At 48.0% G+C, this 20,063-nt stretch overlaps 1 protein-coding gene across 4 annotated transcripts in view; it reads left to right on the top strand.

The window, feature by feature from the left end:
- Positions 1-421: 421 nt before the first annotated feature.
- KCTD3 (potassium channel tetramerization domain containing 3) overlaps positions 422-20,063 on the top strand; it is a 40,871-nt gene continuing 21,229 nt past the window's right edge. The window contains exons 1-8 of one of the 4 annotated variants that reach the window (XM_070401431.1): positions 422-487; positions 9,888-9,941; positions 10,246-10,291; positions 11,624-11,697; positions 14,231-14,289; positions 14,538-14,618; positions 15,489-15,629; positions 16,052-16,142. In XM_070401431.1, coding sequence (XP_070257532.1) covers positions 9,913-9,941; positions 10,246-10,291; positions 11,624-11,697; positions 14,231-14,289; positions 14,538-14,618; positions 15,489-15,629; positions 16,052-16,142 — 521 coding nt within the window. In that variant the 5' untranslated portion in view covers positions 422-487; positions 9,888-9,912. Of the gene's footprint in view, positions 488-5,239; positions 5,249-5,644; positions 5,877-6,363; positions 6,445-9,887; positions 9,942-10,245; positions 10,292-11,623; positions 11,698-14,230; positions 14,290-14,537; positions 14,619-15,488; positions 15,630-16,051; positions 16,143-20,063 lie in introns of those variants that run through there. The other 3 variants (XM_070401432.1, XM_070401430.1, XM_070401433.1) reach the window with 3 other exon arrangements.

The following is a 20,063-nucleotide window of genomic DNA, read 5'->3' as shown; positions in this document are numbered from 1 at the left end:
AATTCTTCCCTTTTCTCTCCAAACCCTGTGACGATAGGATGGGGACTTGGCTTTATCGTTTTCAAAGCACTTTTATATCAGAATGTATTTGCCTTTAATGAAAATCCAATATATATTGACTAATGGTCATGAGAGGCTTTTACTCATTAATAATAGAAGATATTTCAAAGTACTCTACCCGCATAGATTAATCAATATCATCAGCAGAGAAACCGTTCCAGAACAGAAATGGTATTGCTGTCAGCCAAAGTAGTCTTAAGTTTTCGTTGTCCCTGTACTTTATAGCACTGTTGGCACTCAGTTCTGTATGAATAGGAACCCCATGTTTACATCTGGTGGTACTGAAGCTTTCAAACTTGGTGAGATGCCCCAGTCTACCCTATTTCAATAACTGGCCCATGTTTCTCGTGTCTCATTTAAGGTTGCACCACATCTCAGGCCAATAGGAAGACAGCCAGCCGAGCCCTGGGAGTTGCCTCTGGACCAGGTGAGAGGACGAGGTGGCATGTTACTTCCCTTCTGCCTGAGGTGAACAAAAGGCTAAGTCAGTGGTGCGGTAGGCTAAATAGCCACCTCAGATGGTGATGAAAGAACAGTGAGTTTATTTAAGGAAGAGGGGGTGGGAGGTGGTGCTACCCAAAGGGAAGGGATACAGGGAGGAAAGGGGGCCTTGGAGTCAGGTTCAGGGGGTAAATCTAGGACAAGTTGCTGCTGCCCACTGCTCCCTTGGTTGTAAGTCTCCTGGGGTCCCTTAGAGCAGTGGTTCTCAACCGTCCTAATGCCACGACCCTTTAATACAGTTCCTCATGTTGTGGTGACCCCCAATTTCATTGTTACAAACTGAACATAATGAAAGCATAGTGATTAATCACAAAAACAATATGTAATTATAGATGTGTTTTCCGATGGTCTTAGGCGACCCCTGTGAAAGGGTCGTTCGACCCCCAAAGGGGTCTCGACCCACAGGTTGAGAACCACTGCCTTAGAGGTTAGGGGATATGATAGGTGCGTGCTGGGGAAGGGAAGGAGAAAGGGGATGGCTTGGGTGTGCTCCTGGGAGGGAGGCAGGCATAATTAACACACGCTCCTTTGTCAGGAGTGTAGTTCTCTCTCCTGCAGGTGGAAATCTTAGTGTCTCAGTAGATTATGCGTCAGCTTTCCAGGTGTGCTCTTTCAGGGTCCTGGTCTCCACTGATTGGTCGGTTCCAGGGCTGGGGTCATTAGTCAGTGCAGCTGGTCCCAAGGCAGCCACAGCGCCTGCCCCCCCCCCCCCCCCCCCCACTTGTTTGTTGTTGCTGCTTTTCAGGGTCTGGAGCTGAAATACAACTGAGTCATGGATGCTATCCTTGGGGAGGAAAAGGTCAGGGGGCCAGGGATATGCGAGGGGAAGATAGGTTGCCCTGGGGCGAGGTTCCAGTGTTGCCCTTGGTAGGCATGCGGAGCTCTCTGCCCTGGTGAGTCTCTGTACCTGGCCCAGCGTCCTTGCTCTGGAGGGATCTAACAGTGACTACGTGGGGGAGGAAGTCCTGCCTAAGAATGTGATTGAAGGTGTTAAATAATTTTAATTTCAAAGCTTCTGCCAGTAATTTGTCTAAAGGCTGTAATAGCTCTATTCTTTGGAAACTTACCGTAATGGGTCTGCAATATTAAGCATCATAGGCACTGGCCGTGGCCTAGCTGACAAACGTTTTCTAAAACAGTCCAGGTAAGCAAATATTTTAGGCTCAGGAGGTCTCCATTCACCTCTGTCATTGTCATGCAAAAAGCAGCCCAATACAACTTTATGTTCCCATAAAACTTCACAAAGGCGGAGGGCCAGGTTTGGCCTGGGGGCCATATTTTACCAATGACTGGTCTAGAAATAAGAAGAGAAAGAAAGGAGAATTGATAATAGCTCTGCTTAATAATGCAAAGTGGACCTCCCTGTGCATCTGGGGCATCTTAGCAGGTTACAGTATCATTATGATGAGTATCCCTGCTGAGAATGTCTTGTTTTACTTTAGGAGGCGTGGGGGTGAGGAAGAAGAGATATTAGCAGAAGGAAGTTCAAAGAAGGCATTGTTGGGAGAAGTGAGGGAAGACTTAAGGGGTCCATCAAGGGATGGTAAACTACGGAGGGGCCGGGAACACCAGAAAGTAGCTATCCCTTCATTAGGGGAGGATGGTCTGCAGGAGCCTAATCAGCACTAGACTCTGGAAGAGGGGATCACATGGGGTGGCCATTGAAGAACACAGGCACGTGGGGAGTGTTGTGCCCAGATTTCAAGATTCCCAAGAAACCACATCAGGGAGCCATCCAATCCGATGCAAAAGCATAAGAATCTGTATTTCAAGCTAACTTGAGCTCTCCATCCACCAGACTCACCGACACATCGGCTAGCCAAGTGGCCAAGAGAGCCAACCCCACCCAGAGACCGGTTATATAGTGGGGGGTCGGAGTAAGGGGAGGAGAAAGGACTGTGCTCTGCCGATTGGCCAGGCGCAAGCCGGGTCCTGTTACACAGGATGTGGTCATATCTATGGCGCGCACTTCCCTTGATTGTCATTGATTAGTTTAAAATCCCGGGCGTGGCCAGCAGAGGCCTGGGCTTCCGGGAAGAAGGCCGCACGTGGCCCCAACATGGAGGATACAGGCAAGATGGAGGGCATAGCCCTCGCCCTTTCAGGGAGCACTGGAGAAACAGGGTCAGTAAATGCCCTGTCTCCCTGTGTCCCCACTCTCTTGCCGGTGCCTCCCCCTGGCTGACACCAATTGGAAGAGAGAGGACAGGACGCCCAGGAGGGTGCAGTCCCTAGCGATCAGTTTCCCAGGCACCGAGGAAAGAAAAAGCCAGGATATAAGCAAGGAGAGAGAGACAGCTGTGCTATGCTCAGGACCCATCACAGGTGACTAGGGCATTGCAGGATGCACGAGGCAGCATGCATGGCTTTTGAGTTTATTAAGGCATAATTAAAATACAATACACCGCTCTTGCTTAAAGTGTGCAACTTGGTAAGTGTGGGCATACGTATGCATCCTGAAAACCATCGCCACAACCACGATAAAGAACAAGGAACATATCCCTCACCTGGAAAGTTTCCTGGGGCCCCATCGTAACTCCCTTCCATACCGTGCCATCTCTCACCTACAGAAAACCACCCATCTATCTGCTTTCTGTGACTAAGGCCTGGGTTACATTTGCTAGAATTTTATATAAAGAGCATTGCACACTATATACTTAAAAAAATACATTTTTATTGATTTCAGAGCAGAAGGGAGAGGGAGAGAGATAGAGAAAAATCATTGGTTGCCTTCTGTACACGCCTCATTGGGGAACGAGCCGAAACCCTGGCATGTGCCTGAACAGGAATAGAACTGTGACCTCCTGGTTCATAGGTCGATGCTCAACCACTGAGCCAGGCCGGCTGGGCCACACTATATATATTTTTTGTGGTTGGTTGTTTGTCTGGCTGCTTATACTTAGCATAATTACTTTGATACTCATCCAGATGCTTGTGTCTAGACGTAATTCATTCCTTTTTATGGCTGAGAAGGGTTCCACTGTAAGGAACACGTTTGTTTACTCATTCGCCTGATGGTGAACACTCAGGTTGTGTCTGCTTCTTCGCTATTACAAAGAAAGCTGCTATGCATATGCGTGCGAACGTTTTTATAGGGACGGATAGTGGGTTGAATGGCAGTCCCCAAAAGGTATGTCCAAATCCTCATGCCTGCAGCCTGCGACTGCGACCTTATTTGGAAATAGACGGATGGCAGGTGTAATTAAGTTGGGGATCTTGATTATGAGATCCTCGTGGACGTGGGGTGGACCCTGCACTCCAGGGACTGGCGGCCTTATAAGGAAAGGACGATTTGATAGACAGAGAAGGGGAAGGCCACCTGAGTCGGAGATTCCAGCGATGAGCCTACAAGCGAAGGGCGAAGATCATCTCCTCTGATAAAGGAGCCACGTCATTAAGACAGCGTCACCATCCAACACAAGGATGCCCCGGAGAGCTGATCCTAAAACGCCAGTGTTTAGAAGAGAAGACAGAACTGCAAGAAGACGGCAACTCCATGATTACAGACACATGTTTCCATACCCCTCTTCCGGTAACTGCAGACCAAGTAGATGGGGAAATCCCTAGAGAGAGAGAAGATTTGGGCCACACTGTCAGCCGGCATAGCCGGCCCGTCTCAACATTCCGCACAACCAGAGCCAAGCGCACATTCCTTCCCTGCGCTCCCAGGGCGTCTGCCCCGAGAGAAGGCATCCTGGGCCTTCCAGCAGCCTCGTTGCGTTTTTAAAAACCAAGTTAAACGGATTGTACTCTGTCCGTAATGCCTCGGGGCTTGGTGTTGGCTTCTGTCTTTTTAATTCCCTGCTTAACATAAAAACCCTGCCCCGGAGGGTGGGGAGGCGGCTGTGAGCGGCACCTGGTCCCATCCTCTTCCTAACAAGCCCCCCTCCCGCCAGGTTAAACCTGGAGCCGCCCGTGAGGACCCACACGTGTGGGCCCTTAAGCGCTGCCCTTAAACCCGCCCCGGATCGTGCACCAGGCGGCGGCCCTGGGCCCTGCCTCGCTCCCCAGGGCACGTCAAGCTCCTCTTCCCCCGAAGCCGAGCCGGCGCCCTAGACCTGGCTCCCTCCCGGCGCTGGGGCCGCGCACCCCGTTCGGGAACCGGACCGAAGGGGGCAGGTGACTGCGCCCAGGTGAGCGCTGTGCAGGTGGAAACCCCCCGCCCCGCCCCATGCCCGGCGCTGGGACCGCGCACCCCGTTCGGGAACAGGACCGAAGGGGGCAGGTGACTCCCCCAGGTGAGCGCTGTGCAGGTGGAACCCGCCCCCCCCCCCCCCGCCCCACGCCCCATGCCCGGCGCTGGGACCGCGCACCCCGTTCGGGAACAGGACCGAAGGGGGCAGGTGACTGCGCCCAGGTGAGCGCTGTGCAGGTGGAACGCCCCCCCCCCCCCCCCGCCCCATGCCCGGCGCTGGGGGCCGCGCACCCCGTTCGGGAACCGGACCGAAGTGGGCAGGTGACTGCGCCCAGGTGAGCGCTGTGCAGGTGGAAACCCCCCGCCCCGCCCCATGCCCGGCGCTGGGACCGCGCACCCCGTTCGGGAACAGGACCGAAGGGGGCAGGTGACTCCCCCAGGTGAGCGCTGTGCAGGTGGAACGCCCCCCCCCCCCCCCGCCCCATGCCCGGCGCTGGGGGCCGCGCACCCCGTTCGGGAACAGGACCGAAGGGGGCAGGTGACTGCGCCCAGGTGAGCGCTGTGCAGGTGGAAAACCCCCCCACGCCCGGCGCAGGGGCGCTGTCTGCATCCAGGCACCGACTCGGTCGCTAGGACGTGCCCGCGCCCCCCTCCTAAGTGCACAGGGACGAGTCCTCCTGGCACCGCCCTGTGCAGGTGCGGGGCCCGGGCTCCCGGCGCTGCCCAGCGTCCCTGCCGCCGGGGAGGGGCCGGGGGGGAGGGGAGGGGAGGGGCGGGGCAGCCTGGAGTCCGCCCGGGAGGAGGTTCAGCTCGCGCTGCCCCGCGGCCCGCGAAGCTCCGCCCCGGCTTTTCCTTCCAACCCTCGTGGCGGCGGCGCTGCGCGCGGAGGAATTTTGTCCCCAGCGGCGACCCCTCCTCCCGCGGCGGCGGCGGCGGCGTCGGTGGCGGCGGCAGCCCAGCGCCCCAACGAGGCCCCGCGGCCCGGCGGCCTAGTGGCCGCGAGGCGTGGAGGCCGGGCCGCCGGCGCCGAGGGAAGGTGGGCGAGGCCGGGGCCCTGCAGCCGCCGCCGCGGCCCCCGCGCGGGGAGGGAGCGGCCCGAGATGGCGGGCGGGCCCTGCGGCGGCGTCCCCGCGGCGGCCGGCGGCGGTGAGATCGTGCAGCTCAACGTCGGGGGCACCAGGTGGGCGGGGGCGCCCGGCGCGGGAGCGGGCCCGGCGGGGAGGCTTCCTCGGGGGCGGGGAGCCCTGGTCGCGGGCGAGTGGGGGGCGCGGGGCCTCCTGGCGGGAGCGGCGGCGAGTGTGGACCTGGTGACTCCGGGGACGGGACGGGCTCCCGACCCAGGGCCGGACCGCAGGGCTGCTGCCTCCCGGAACGCCCCCCTCCGGGGCCCCCCTGCCCCCTCTGACCCTCTGCCCCTCTCCTGCCCCCCTCTGCTTCTCACCCTTCTGCCCCTGTCCCCCCTGCTCCCCTCAACCCCTCCCTTCTCTCTCCCCCTCCCCTCCCTCTACCCTTGTTCCTCCGTCCCCAGCCCCCGTCTGCCCCGCCTCTCCTGCCCCCCTCTCCTCCGCCCCCCCTCCCTCCCTTCCATGCCCCCCTCTGCCCCTGCCTCTCCTGCCCCCCTCTCCTCCCTCCCTTCCATGCCCCCTACCTCCCCTGCCTCTCCTGCCCCCCTGGCCCCTCGCTGCCCCTTTCCAAGGCACCGGCCTCCGCCCTGCTCTGGAGCCTGGCCTGTGGCTTGGCTGCTGCAGGTGGTCAGCCTCCCCCTCGGTCCCTGTGTCCGCCCCGGGGCGGGGGGGGGGGTGGGCAGTGAGCTCCTGGCCCCGCTGTTGGGTGCGGGCCTCGGGCAGGCCGGGCGGGTCTGCAGGAGGCTGTCCTTACCCTTTCTCTCGGGGCTTGTCTGGGGGGGGGGGGGGGGTAAGGAGGGTGTCTGTGTGTGTCTGTCTGTCTGGTGGGCAGTGTGTCCCCAAACCTCCCTCGGCAGAGCTGGCCTGGGGAGCCGGTGCCTGCTGGCGCCCTGTGTGTGTGTGTGTGGGGGGGGGGGGTGCGGGGCGCCCTCGTGGAAAACAGGCACAGCCCTGCCCTCTCTCTGGCGGCCTCTCCCCTCTGCCTCTTACTGAGCTTGTTGGGGAAAACATCCCAGTTTTTGGAGTGAACTGACCGTGGCTTGTGAGTCAGCCCTGCTGAGGGCGCCGGGGTGGAGGTTCGGGAAGGCGGTGTATTTTGCTGTGCTCCAATATCTAAGGCTTTAAATGATGTTTTTTTAAATGCAAAATGGAAACTGCAAACCATAGTGATCAAAATGTACAGAGTTTTAATGCTAAACACTTGATTGTTTTTTCTCAGTGCACTAGAGAATTTAGAACAAGAAACAGTTCTTCATTTGTTCCCTGCTCTACCCCCCTCCCACCTCCAAAAAGCACTGTTCAGTAGTGAAGAAATCATAACAGTATTGTCGCTGTATGGATCCCAGTCCCGAGGAGATTTGCCCCCTAGAGTGAGAAATGGACGCTCTGCTGAAATCGGTGACATGTGCAGGTTGGACCTTCAAGGCGGCTGCGGGAACAGCACCCCCAGCAGCCGGGCTGGGACTGCCCTCCTGAGTGACTTGGAATCAGGCTCTTGTAGCGCTTCAGAGCGAGGAGGGGTGTGGAAGGCGCCTGTATCTTGTGCAAACACGGATCAGCACACTCGCTGAAGGCATGCCCGGATGCGCAGTAAAACAAAACCCCGCTGTGCTTGTCCCCAAGCCGAGGCTGAGGCCTGGGACAGATTGGCTCTGGAGTACAGCTCGGAGCACGTGCCACCCGGAAGGCCTGATTTATCTTTAAAAAAAAAAAAAAAAAAAACTATTGTTTTTTAGAGAGGAAAGGAGAGGGATAGAGAGTTAGAAACATCGATGGGAGAGAAACATCGATCAGCTGCCTCCTGCACATCTCCTACTGGGGATATGCCCGCAACCCAGGTACATGCCCTTGACCGGAATCGAACCTGGGGCCCCCCGGTCTGCTGACTGACTCCCTAACCACTGAGCCAAACTGGTCAGGGCTGATTTATCTTTTAATTCCAAGAGACGTGAGATCCAAAATAAACATACTCAATGAAATGATAGAAATGGCTGATTTTTAAATGATTCACTTTGGGGGTGATTCGGAAAGAAGATGAGATTTCATTTAGCATGGTTATTATTTAAAAAAACAAAAAAAAAACTAGTAAATTGAAAGAAACCCAGTATGACTCAATTTGTGATGAATTCCATTGGAATGAGTAGGACTGGAGGCCTCCTGGGACGGCCACTTGGGGGGGCGGATGGACAGAGAGCTTTGGAGTGCAGACGGGTTCCAGTTCCCAGGCCTTACCTCGTAACTGGCTCAGCACCCCTGGGCAGATTATCTTAGTGCTTGGATTCCTAAAACCTAAAGTGGCTATAATAGTGCCCATCCCACAGGATCGCTAAGGGAATTTGAAATAATAACGGGAAATGCAAGGGTTACTGGTATTGCCAATAAGGTTGCAGATTAAGTCATTTTTAGATTGCGTCCAAGTTAATTTAGTAGGAGGCAAGTGGCACTCGTATGAATGTGGACATGCTAATGTCTCTAGTCATACTTTCGTTGGGACCCCCTGCTTGGGAAGCACTTTCATGTATGTTGCAGAGAAGTGTGCTTGTGTACATTTAAGTGTCGCAGTTCTCATGAAGTCATATTTGGAACCAGCTTTAGAGCTATGTGGGTTTTTCTCCCTCACTCTTGTTTGGAAAAAAACATTTGGGGGGGGTGAGGGTCCCAGAAATTCCGGCTTACTGAACCCACCCCTCACTGCTGATTGTAAGTGAAATTGTTAATAGGACTTTAAGCAGACCCCTGGAATTTTGTGAGTAGCACAGAATTCGAGTTAGTTGGCAGGCATCTTGTTGAGTAAGCAGCAGTGAATGTGAAAGGTCACGGTCCCTTAATGTGGAATTAATTTGATGGCCTCCAAAACAGTGACTTGTCCGTGCTGAGGACCCGTGGACTCTTCAGTTTGCTGTTGACTGGATTTGCTTTTATTTTTTTGACCAAGTCAGTTTCCTGTGACTAGCTGCAGTCCGCTTCTCATTGTTTCCTAAGAGTCTGCTAAGAAAATGTGGGAAAATTTGCCATGTTTTCTTGAATAAACCGTTTGGTTCCTTTCTTAAATCTGACGCATGGGCACAGGAGCGGCTTTCACAGTTTTGTAAAGCTGGGAAGTGACGTAGAATGACAGTGGGGGCCGTGTGGGCTCTTCTGTGTGAGGACCCGGGATGCTGTGGGCAGAGAGTAAAAAAGTGCATATGTCATTCTTTGTGATGAGCTTTAAGGTGAAAATACTCAGGTAATAGGGGCGGGGCTGGATGAGCCTTAGATTCCTTCTTGGCCATGAGACTTTACATCAGTTCCTGATCTTCCAGGCTGTTACACCTGTGCTTGGGTAAAGTCCCCTCTGTCGATGGCAATAGCAATAAACACGCTTGGTCAAATGTCAGTTAACCTCAAAGCTGATATATTTACTGAGCGATTTTGTTAAATGAATGAATAGGACAATTGCAAATAGCCTAAGACTGCAAATAAAGAATAATGTACAATGGAGTTACTGTGAGCTCAAAATGATAATATAGGATAGACTATTTGGAAAATCCATTAAAGAGAAGGTAAAACCTTAAGGGTATTAAGAAAGATGGATGTATCAGGAGCTAATAAAGCCAAACAAAATGTTTTTAGAAGAAAAAAAGATGGGTGACAAGGGCTGTTGAGCTGGGATAAATTTTAAAAAACAACAACACTGAAATTGAAATGGTGGTGGGCATGAATTTTGGGGGTGTTAAGTACTCTCTATTAGAGGGGAACACGTTTGTGTTGGAGAGAGTGGAAGGTAATTTTGAGTGCTATGTTGAAGTTAGACTGTTGATTCTTCAGCAGACGGGCATGCTGGGAAGTCGTGTTTAGGGAAGCATTATGTCAGTGAGTTACTAGATTTTGTGAAGAGCTCTTTGAATGATCTTAACTCTGAATTGACAGAAATTTTAAAATATTAAGAGTGATGACTGTAATTGTTTTGGCTATAGCTTTGCAACAACGTGTAAACAAACCATTGGCCAGCTTATTAGAGCAAGCTAACTAATACTGAATTTCAAATTGTGTGCTCATTTATAATACCAGATAACTTTCAATTGCAGATTTAGTACCTCAAAACAGACTCTCATGTGGATTCCAGATTCCTTTTTTTCCAGGTATTGCATATAATTCTTCATTACTGTTCTTAATGTACTTAGTATTTATCAAAATAGTAAGAATATTCTGTTAATATTTTTTTCTCAAAAATTCTTAACTTTTAAAATAGAATTTTTTTTGTTTTTTGTTTGAATAAAGTTTCCTTCTTAACTGCAAAAACAAAGACAAAATAATTTTTGGTTTTATTTTGCTTTGGAGATAAGATGGCTCATTTATATTGATCATTAACATTTGATAAAGAATTAGGACATTTATTCATACTCAGATTTTAAAAACTAACTAGCTTATTGTTGTGACTTCTAGCTTGCTGAGCGGGAGAATTTCAACACTTCGAGATGAAACTGGTGCTGTAAGTATAATGTGCAGTGTGTCCAAATTAGATTAATGCTTATGTTTGATCCTTATTATATAGTGGCTCTTAGAAAGCTAACATTTTAATAACCATTAAATGAAAGTGAGATATATCTACTTAAAGTTTATTATTTTTTTGTTATGCTTAGAGTGTTTCTATATGTATAGAACTCTAAATAGTAAATACTACATATAGCAATTCAATGTTCATGATTAGAGAGATTGTAGGATATGAGTTTGCATTGTCAATAGAGTAATTTTAATCAGTATTTAAAACTTTAACAGTAAATAGATTAATGTAAGTACTAAAATATTTTGATATTGAATTAGAATGGTGTAAATTGTAAATAGTAAAGTTCTACTATTTTTTATTTTGGAAAATAACCCTATGAATTTGTACAGCAACAGTGGAATGAGGGAAGTAAAGAACTATTATGTTTCAGTACAAAAGGAGTCGGTTTATGCATTAAAAAAGCAGTTAGACTGTACAGCAGCATGTACAATACACGTCTCCTCCCAGAAGCAGGAGGGCTTTCTGTTTGGAGACAGCAGCGTGGCACAGGTGTCCGTCTGCTTTGGTGATATTTGCAGGTGAAATAATGCAGAAAAAGCAGGCTTGCCTGTTTGAGGTTATAAGAAAGACATTAGTAATAAGATCTCCACAAATCTGTTGTGTTTCTTCAACTTCTGATTGGTTCTAATAAGAAAATCAAAAATGTATGAGGGTAGAAGTACTTCATTCATTGATATGCATAATTGACCACGGGAAAAAGAGTTTTGTTACCATTCCCCTAATAAACTTACATAAGCTTTAAAAGATGTTCAGTTTTATGGTTAGAGCTTTTGTAATTGATTCAAGAGTGTTGGTACATATTCCTGTGAAAAGTTATCAATTATGTATTTCATACAAGTACATTATTTTGGTGATGCCCATGTAAGTCGCAAGTTATGTATGTCACCATCACTGTCACCAGTAATTAATAATAGAAGAAAGTATTATTTATGTATACTATTTTCAAAGTATTCATTCGATTCTAGAATATTTCAGATAAAAATGTTCCCTCCAGTGTTAATTTTACCAAAAATCTCAAAGTAAATGAGAGAACTGACTTATTAGAGACCATTTTCCTACATATTAAAATGCATCAATCAACAATAGCTTTTGTGGAGGAGGACAGACACTGCCACCTCAGATGTATTCCAGGGAAATACAGTTCTTCAGTAATTCAGTCTTTGTTCCCTAAGTTAGACTACACACATCAAAGTTAGAAGTTGCAGTTACACTTGGAGCATCATTTCAGATGTTTATTAAACTGTTTATTATTTGCAGATATTTATTGATAGAGATCCGGCAGCATTCGCACCCATTTTAAATTTTCTTCGGACAAAAGAATTAGACTTAAGGTAAGAAGTGCATCCTTTTACAGTCTTATTGATGGATTTTTGGGGTATATTTTATGAAGGTAAAGTTTTGTTCTGACAGTACTATTTCGTTTGAAAGTTTTCTCAGAACTAAACTCTCGTAGGTGGAGGCCTCCACCATCCCTGCCTCCAGCCGGCGCTAGCAGCCTCCTGGCCAGTTCCCCCCACTTCATTCTTGCATCCCTACCATTTATTTCCCACAGTGTCTTCTAAAAATACAAATCTGATCTGGTTACCACACTCCTGAAAATGTCAGTTACATGTTACTGGGTTCGTGGCGAAGGATTTCGGTATTTTATCCTGTTTCTTAAGGCTCTCTCTAATCTGACCCTTGCTTAATTTCTCTTTTTTTAAAATATTTTATTGATTTTTTACAGAGAGGAAGGGAGAGAGATAGAGAGTTAGAAACATCGATGAGAGAGAAACATCGATCAGCTGCCTCCTGCACATCTCCTACTGGGATGTGCCCGCAACCCAGGTACATGCCCTTGACCGGAATCGAACCAGGGACCTTTCAGTCCGAAGGCCGACGCTCTATCCACTGAGCCAAACCGGTTTCGGCGCTTAATTTCTCTTACTTTAACACTTGCGACCTTTTCATCCTGATTTCTTCCCTGGTCTCTGCCGTATCCACCTAATACAGGTAGTCATAGCAATTGTTACACTTTCTCTGGAGTCTGTCTTCCATTAGGCTTACATTCCAAAAGGGCAAGCACTGCTCCCTATATATCCCAGGATCTAGTTGTATTAGATGTGTAGTTAGAAGTTCAGAGGTTCAGTACGTGGGGGAGAGGGAGACTGTGGATAAATGAAGGATCACTTAAACTATTTTAACCTTGCCAGGGTCTGGATTCTTACTAGGGAGCTACAATTTCATTTGTATTGTCCTGTTCTTTTATTTCCTAAATTCTTAGTGAATATTCAGTAAGAATCCTATATAATAAAGAGGTAATATGCAAATTTACCCTCACACTCTCACAAGATGGCTGCTTACAACCAGGCCGGCAGGGAGGTTAGTGAGGAATGACTAAACGACTGAACAGCAGGCTGCATGGGGCGCCCAGGCCGGCAGGGGGGCCATGAGGGGTGACCAGGCCGGCAGGGGGCAGTTGGGTGCGACTAGGCCAGCAGAGGGCGGGGGGCAGTAAGGAGTGACCAGGCCGGTGGGGGGTGGGCCGAGCAGTTAGGAGCGACCAAGCCAGCGGGGAGTGGGGGGAGCAGTTAGGAGCAACCAGGCCAGTGGGGGGGTGGGGGGGGTGGGGGTGACCAGGCAGGCAGGAAGGTGAGCACTTAGGAGCCAGCGGTCCAGGATTGTGAGAGGGATGTCAGGGATTGGGCCTAAACCGGCAGTCAGACATCCCGCGAGGGGTCCTGGATTGGAGAGGGTGCAGGCTGGGCTGAGGAGACCAACCCCCCCGCCGCCCCCCCCCCCCCCCCCCCCCCCCGCACAAATTTCATACACCGGGCCTCTGGTGTATTCATATTTTATAGTTACAGCTTTTAAAATCCCAGCTGTGTCCTTGAGCTGCTTCTTTATAATATTATCTAACTTTGCTTACATTCACTAGAATATGAGTTTCTTGAAGGCAAGGACTCCTCTCTGTCTGGTTGGCTCCTGCTGTGTTCCCAGTGTTAAGACATTGCCTACAGTAGCTGCTCAGTAAATATTTATGGAATGAATAAAAGAGATTGTTGGGTCTGTTTGTTTGATGCTTGGCCTGGCGTTGGATGGAAGTGGGAAGAATATTATATTACTAAGTACTTATTTCTTTATAAAAGTAAAATTATTTTGACCCATAGCACTTGATGGATTAAAGAAGCCTAACCTTACTGCTAGTCAGTGTCCTTGTGACTACGCCACAACCAGATAACCCATGAGAGACAGAATTGGTTTAAATATCTGTATTACCAACTGCCTTCCTGTAAATTACTGGCTTTTTTTATTTCCATACTACTGTACTGGAACATCTTCATCAGGCTGGCCTTTTCCCCCCTACTTTCTATTTTGCTTTTTTTTGTTTTGTTTTGTTTCTGATGAGGTCATTTATCTGATTTTATTCATTCAATGGGTATTTATTGCATAATAGTTACGTACAAGTGCTGTGCTAGGCATTGTGCAAGGTACACAAAAATAGATTCAAAATAGAGCCTGCCTAGGGAGCTGACAGTATAATCGGGGAGGTTAAATATGCATAGAAATGATTGTCATAAAAACTTAGTCCATTAATGCCACAGAGGAATGATACAGTACTTGATGATTACTTGTACTAACCCTGTAAAGCCCTGATTTTTTGGTTAGTCGCCCATTTCATCTGTATGTGAATGGTTTTAAAGTAAGAGAATGTTTTTGTTGGTGTGCAGTTTTTTTTTTATTTAGACTTTTTTAAATGGTTAAGGATATTGGAAGAAAGGAAGTTTCAAAGTTTCACACTAAGCACCTACGACTTTTCCTTTTGCTTCAGATGCTAATCCGAGTTGCACTGACGGTGGACTCATGTTCTTTGTTTCTTTGTAGGGGAGTGAGTATTAACGTTCTCAGGCACGAAGCTGAGTTTTACGGAATCACTCCGTTAGGTATGTGTTCTGATGTTCCTACTTACGGTTTGACCCTTTGTGCACAAAACTGCCCCAATACAGTGTGTCCTATGCCAGGTCCTAGTTTGGGATGGACTAGGTCAGTGCGGGTTTTCATGGCAAGACGATGTTAGCAGCTGGTTTCACTTACACCTGCTCCCGTTCCCCTGTCCTCTCACCGGAGAGCGTGGCAGCGGAGAGCTGCTTCTCTGGTGCGCCCATCTGACTGGTGTGTCTGGCGTTTTCAGTGAGAAGGCTCCTGCTGTGCGAAGAGCTGGAGCGCTCGTCCTGCGGCAGCGTCCTCTTCCACGGCTACCTGCCCCCACCAGGTACTGGCACTGTGCTCAGTCCTTCTAAGTGCTTGTTCTCATGAAGCAGGTATATTTACACTCAGGTATGAATGGGGAGAAAGAAGACCTATTCTTTGATTCTTTCTGACCTATGCACCTACTAGGAATGGTGAGAACTTTAATTGTCATAGAAGTTAAGTCAGCACACGTTTAGGCAGGTACACGCCAGAGTGTGTGGTACCGGCCAGCAGGCTTGTGAGCTAGAAGATCTCTGTGGCCACCACTCAGCTCTCTGTGCACACTGCAGAGAGGAGGGGACGTGACCGCTCTGTACAACTTCACTGACATAAACAGCCACCGGGGCCTGGGCCCTCCTCTGCCCACCCGATGCTAGATCACTGGCAGTCGGTCTCCTGTTAGAGCCCAGGAGGTCTGCACAGGTGTGTCTGGTGCAAGACGGGCAGGTGTGCTGCACGTCACCTCCACCCACTTCAGGTAGAAGAGTTCTGCCTTACTGTGGCCTCTGAGCAGGGTTCATCCAGTCAGGCTCCCCTGCCGAATAGAGACGGCGAACGTCTGGGGCGGTTCAGCTCTTGCAGCTTGAAGTGACTAAGGCCTAGTCACTGCAGTGGAGACACTGCCGTGGACTGAACTAGTGATGGATTTCACTGCCCTAGAGCTGGTAGAAGTGGAGTGTAATATGATAAAGCGTAATCTCATTTCTGTACACCATCTGTTGAAAGTTTTATTTATTTTTCCATTTTTTTTATGGTGATTGGATTGTAATACATTGCTGTACTGGAAGATATATGTTGACTATAGTGAACTGCATGTTTTCATGTCTGATATGCGAAGTTTTAAATTGTTTCAGGTGAACTTAGAAATAAATGATCTTACTTCCTTTCGTAGGTATTCCTAGTCGTAAAATAAACAACACAACTAGGTCCTCGGCCGATTCTAGGAGTGGACTGAACTCTGTGGAAGCTGAGGCTCGGGGAGGCGGTGCCCAGCCCATCCTCTCTGCCTCTGGCGAGGAGCCTGCCAGGCTAGGTAAGGGTGATGACGCAAGTAGAGACAATGCACATGCTTAGTTCTAGCTGATATTGAGGATTTATAAAGATGTACTTTTAGCCTCACCTCGCTTTTTAATTCAGATTTATCATTTATATCTTAAACTGTAATTTAGCACGTAATTTTTGTATAAAAAGTATGTAAGTCCTGTTTGCTCTAAGTCTGAAGTGCAGAGGTTGACAGACTTTTTATGTGAAGGGCCAGATAGTAAATATCTCGGGCTCTGTGGGCTGCCGGGCTCTGTTGGAGCCGCAGCTCTTCCGTGGCGGCGTGGAGCAGCCACAGACGATGCGTAAACACGCGTGCACGGCTGTGCTCCAGCAAAACTGTCAGGACAGGCAGAGGACGGGCTGGGGGAGGCCTGTGCTGTCGATAAAATATTTCCTTTTCTAAATCGGCAGGATTTCCTGTGGACCCACGCAAGGTGCTGATCGTGGCTGGCCACCACAACTGGATCGTGGCTGCCTACGCCCACTTCGCTGTCTGCTACAGGTACCATGCAGGTCCTCATGGCTGACGTTGCTTTTAATTTGGGGGGGTAGTTTCAGTGATTGTGATTTTATATGTGTGGATTGAAGAGCTGTTTCTTCTAGCCATCAAATTTTCTCTATTCTCACTTCTGTATCTCAGTTAGATTTAGTTTGCTTTTATTTTCATAGCTAAGTTGGTCAGTACTGCTGGTGGCCTTATATGTCTTAGATCTTTCCCAGACAGTATGAAGTTACTCCTTGCTTATTAGATATCTAGCTTCTGAGCCACTTAACTATTGTGGTAACCGACCCGAGGGATTATGACCCCAGCCTCGTGATTTCCTGTCTTGCAGTGTCTCAGTCTCTTGTGCCTCGAGTAACGAGGGGTAAGGCTCCACATTAGTCATGACAAACACGCGGTTGGGAGGGAGGTGGTGACACAGGACAGGCGTGGGCAGAAGTGATGTCTTTTAATGTGTGCGGTGCGTGAGACTTTCAGAGGGAGTTTGGCTTTTACTAATTCTTTCTCAGAAAGTGAAAGGAGTGAGGAAGAATGTAGACCAGTGGATTTTATTTTTAATTGGAGAAAGGATGGGTTCTTAGTTCAAAATCACATTTGCAATGAGAAATGATGATGACAGAGAATGATATAGAAGCACAAAATGGTTGGGAAATAGTAGTTTAGACCAGCGATCGCCAACTGGTGGTCCGTGAGGTTCGAAAGGTTGGCAACCACTGGCTTAGACTATGATACCATTTAATCTAATTGTTGAAAAATCAAAGAAAATGTATTTTGTCATTATAATGTTTGAGAGGAAATAGCCACAATAGATTAAAAATATTTAGAATGTCTTCTACAGATTACAGATATATTTTAAAGAATCCTTGATGTATTTTTTTTTAAATCTCAGTTTATGGTAGGTTTGCCATATGTGATTAAAAAAAAAAAAGCCTTTTGTATCAGTAACCTCCGCCTTTTATTTCATTGCAATAGAGGTTCAGTGGAAACTCCATTTTGAGAGCATTGTGTATATTTTTCATTTTAATTGAATAATATGGAAGTGATTTTGTAGATGATTTCCTTTGGGGATGACTTTTATGGGAAGCAAGAATGATTAAAAAGAAAAAATTGAATTTGGGGGAGTGTTATTTGGACGTGTTGGCACACAGATCTGACTTGAGCAGACCATTTCATCTGTGGAGTGGCATGTGCGTGTCTGTGTTGAGGGATTCCAGGAGAGCTGTGAACGGGCGTGCCGAGTGCCATCTGCATTGCACAACAGCGCTACAGACGCCTGCCCGCCAGACGGACACGTGGTGTTGCGCAATCAGTCCCTGAGTGACAGGCGGGAGGAGGGTGCAGCGGCATTTCCTGCTCTTTAATTTGGACCGTAACCTTTCTGTGCCTTCACAAGTGTCAGTGATGTCAGAGCCCAGGCAGAGAGTGACAGAGGGAAAGAACCGAGGGCCCCGTGGAGTTCTTAACTTACTCAGCACAGTGGCAATAAGTTTTCCGAAAGAAGAAACTCAAATGATTTTAAGAGGGTAATTTTTCCTGCAAGTTGTTTTCCCACTGCTTTATATACCAACTAGAGGCCCAGTGCATGAAATTCGTGCACGGGTGAGGTGTCCCTCAGCCCGGCCTGCATCCTCTCCAGTCTGGGAGCCTGCCTGCCTGCCTGATTGCCCCTAACTGCTTCTGCCTGCCAGCCTGATCGCTCCCTAACCACTCCCCTGCCAGCCTGATTTACGCCTAACTGCTCCTCTGCCAGCCCGGTCACCCACAACTGCCCTCCCTCGCTGAAAGTCTCCTCCACTGGGACCTGTCTCCGCGCAAGGCCATCTTGTGGTGACTTTGCGTGCAAGGGCGCGAGGACCACGTAGGCTTTTATTAGTATAGATAAATTCAAACCTTAAAAGAAATGGAAGTGCACAGTGCACCCTGGATAGTCTCCACCTGGCTCACTTGTTTCCTACGTTGCTAGGCTTCACTCCTGCTTCTTTCTCGCTGGGTTTAGAGCAGTTCCTTGCACTAATGCAGAGGAGTTCTCTAACTCGCCCCCTTGGAGCTTCACATCGTACTTGAGACTTGAGAGCTTTAGTCTTTGTGGGATTTACTTCTTGTATGTGGTGTGAGATTTAGGAATCTATTTTCTTCCCAGTGGGTAGGTACTTATGTTTTGATTGTTACAGAAATCATCCTTTCACTCTTAAACATGAACGCTTTTATTTTGCTACACACACACACAATCTAATTTTAGACTCTTATGATCTTACATGTTGTCTCTTCCCATACAATGTAGGTCAGTGTGTTACAATAAGCTCCAAAACTCGTGGGCCTGGTTCCCTCATGTGTTTCTGAGACGTTCCGTGGAAGGTAGCCACACTCCTTGCATAGAATCCTGGCTGCCAGGTATCGGCTCACCAGAGCAGGAGGCAGGTGGACACCAGGATAGCAGCACTCACTCTGTAGTATTTTATATTTTAAATTCTGCATTACTTCTGTGGAAAGGGATAGAGAAAATATGTCTTTCTTCTTTGTACTTAATTTTTTAACTTACAAACTAAAGTAAATTTACACATTGGATTAAGTTCTGTGGTTGTTATAATCGTTTTCAAATATGCTATCTTGATATTTCTACTCTTTTTTTTTTTTTGACTTCTCCTTATTTTGTAATACCCTAATTTCTATAGAGAAAAAAGAACTTGGAGATATGAACCCCGAAGAAGACTAGATTGCGTATACACGGTGTCCCCCAAAAATATATACACACTTTAACAGCTGATAGCTCAGTTGGTGTTTCTTTTCAGATTTAACCCATTGGAATTAATAATGGTATTCAAAGTGTGTATACATTTTTGGGGACACCCTGAAGTGTTATTATTTCTGTTCCTAATGATCACAGCATCCCATCACTCACCTCGTTGCATCACTTCTGCCTCTCCTCACTGAACAGTTAGTCCCTAAGAACATCAACATTTGATTTCTCAATGTGTGTCAGTTTTCAGAGTTTGTTAGATAATTGCTTCCATTTTTTTATCTTAACACATGAATCCCATCTGGTGGCTGAATAGGGTAATTACAGATCATTCAATGCTTGGGAAAATTTGATATATTTCTCTCTTGCTTTGAAGTTAATTAAGGCAATCTTAATTCCTAAAATTAATAAGAAGGATCATTTTTTTTGTCTGAGTTATAGTTGTGTTATTTTAGCATACATTTTTAAAAAATGTTTTTATTGATTTTAGAGGAAGGGAGAGGGGTAGAGAGACAGAATATCAATGATGAGAGTGCATCATTGATCAGCTGCCTCCTGCACACCCCCTATTGGGGATCGAGCTCCCAACCCAACAGGCATGTGTCCTGACCAGGAATCAAACAGGTGACCTCCTGCCGGCCGGGCTAGCATCATTTTAAAACAAAAATGGAACTAGAGTGATTTCATTTGGGTCCTTCGGACCATTGTATCTAAGTGCCTGAGTTTGACCTTTGGACAAATGTGTTAGGTTGTACATTATTAGGTAAGGCAAAGAGATGCTTTATAATTTAGTTTCATCTGTTTAGTGTAATTTTGAAGATAGGTAGGTGTTCTGTAGTTACAGTCAGGTCGCCCATTGCCACGATTGCACAACTGCGCAGGATCTAGATGTGGAAGGCTTGCCGCACAACCACACGGGGTGCGTGTCTGAAAGGCTTACGATGGGGGGAAATTATTAAAAACTTGCAGGTGTGTCATCGTAAATTAAATATTAAAGAAGACATTATATATTGATCAACCACAAATCTGAATCCTGGTAAGCCTTTATGTACAGGGAATTAATAGGCCTCTTTTTCACTTAGAGTGAAACCTTTCAAGTCCAGTCCTCAGAAGGGTTTCCAAGCCTCGGGTTTCCTACGTTTGCTGGTGCCGAGGTGTTGGATGATGCTATATCGCATTGCTCC

The sequence above is a fragment of the Myotis yumanensis genome, unplaced genomic scaffold (assembly GCF_028538775.1).
Source record: "Myotis yumanensis isolate MYYU_CA2020_CCGP unplaced genomic scaffold, mMyoYum1.0.hap1 SCAF_22, whole genome shotgun sequence".
NCBI lineage: Eukaryota > Metazoa > Chordata > Mammalia > Chiroptera > Vespertilionidae > Myotis > Myotis yumanensis.
Note: the sequence above shows the minus strand (reverse complement) of the source record. Positions and strands in the feature narration are given on the sequence as shown.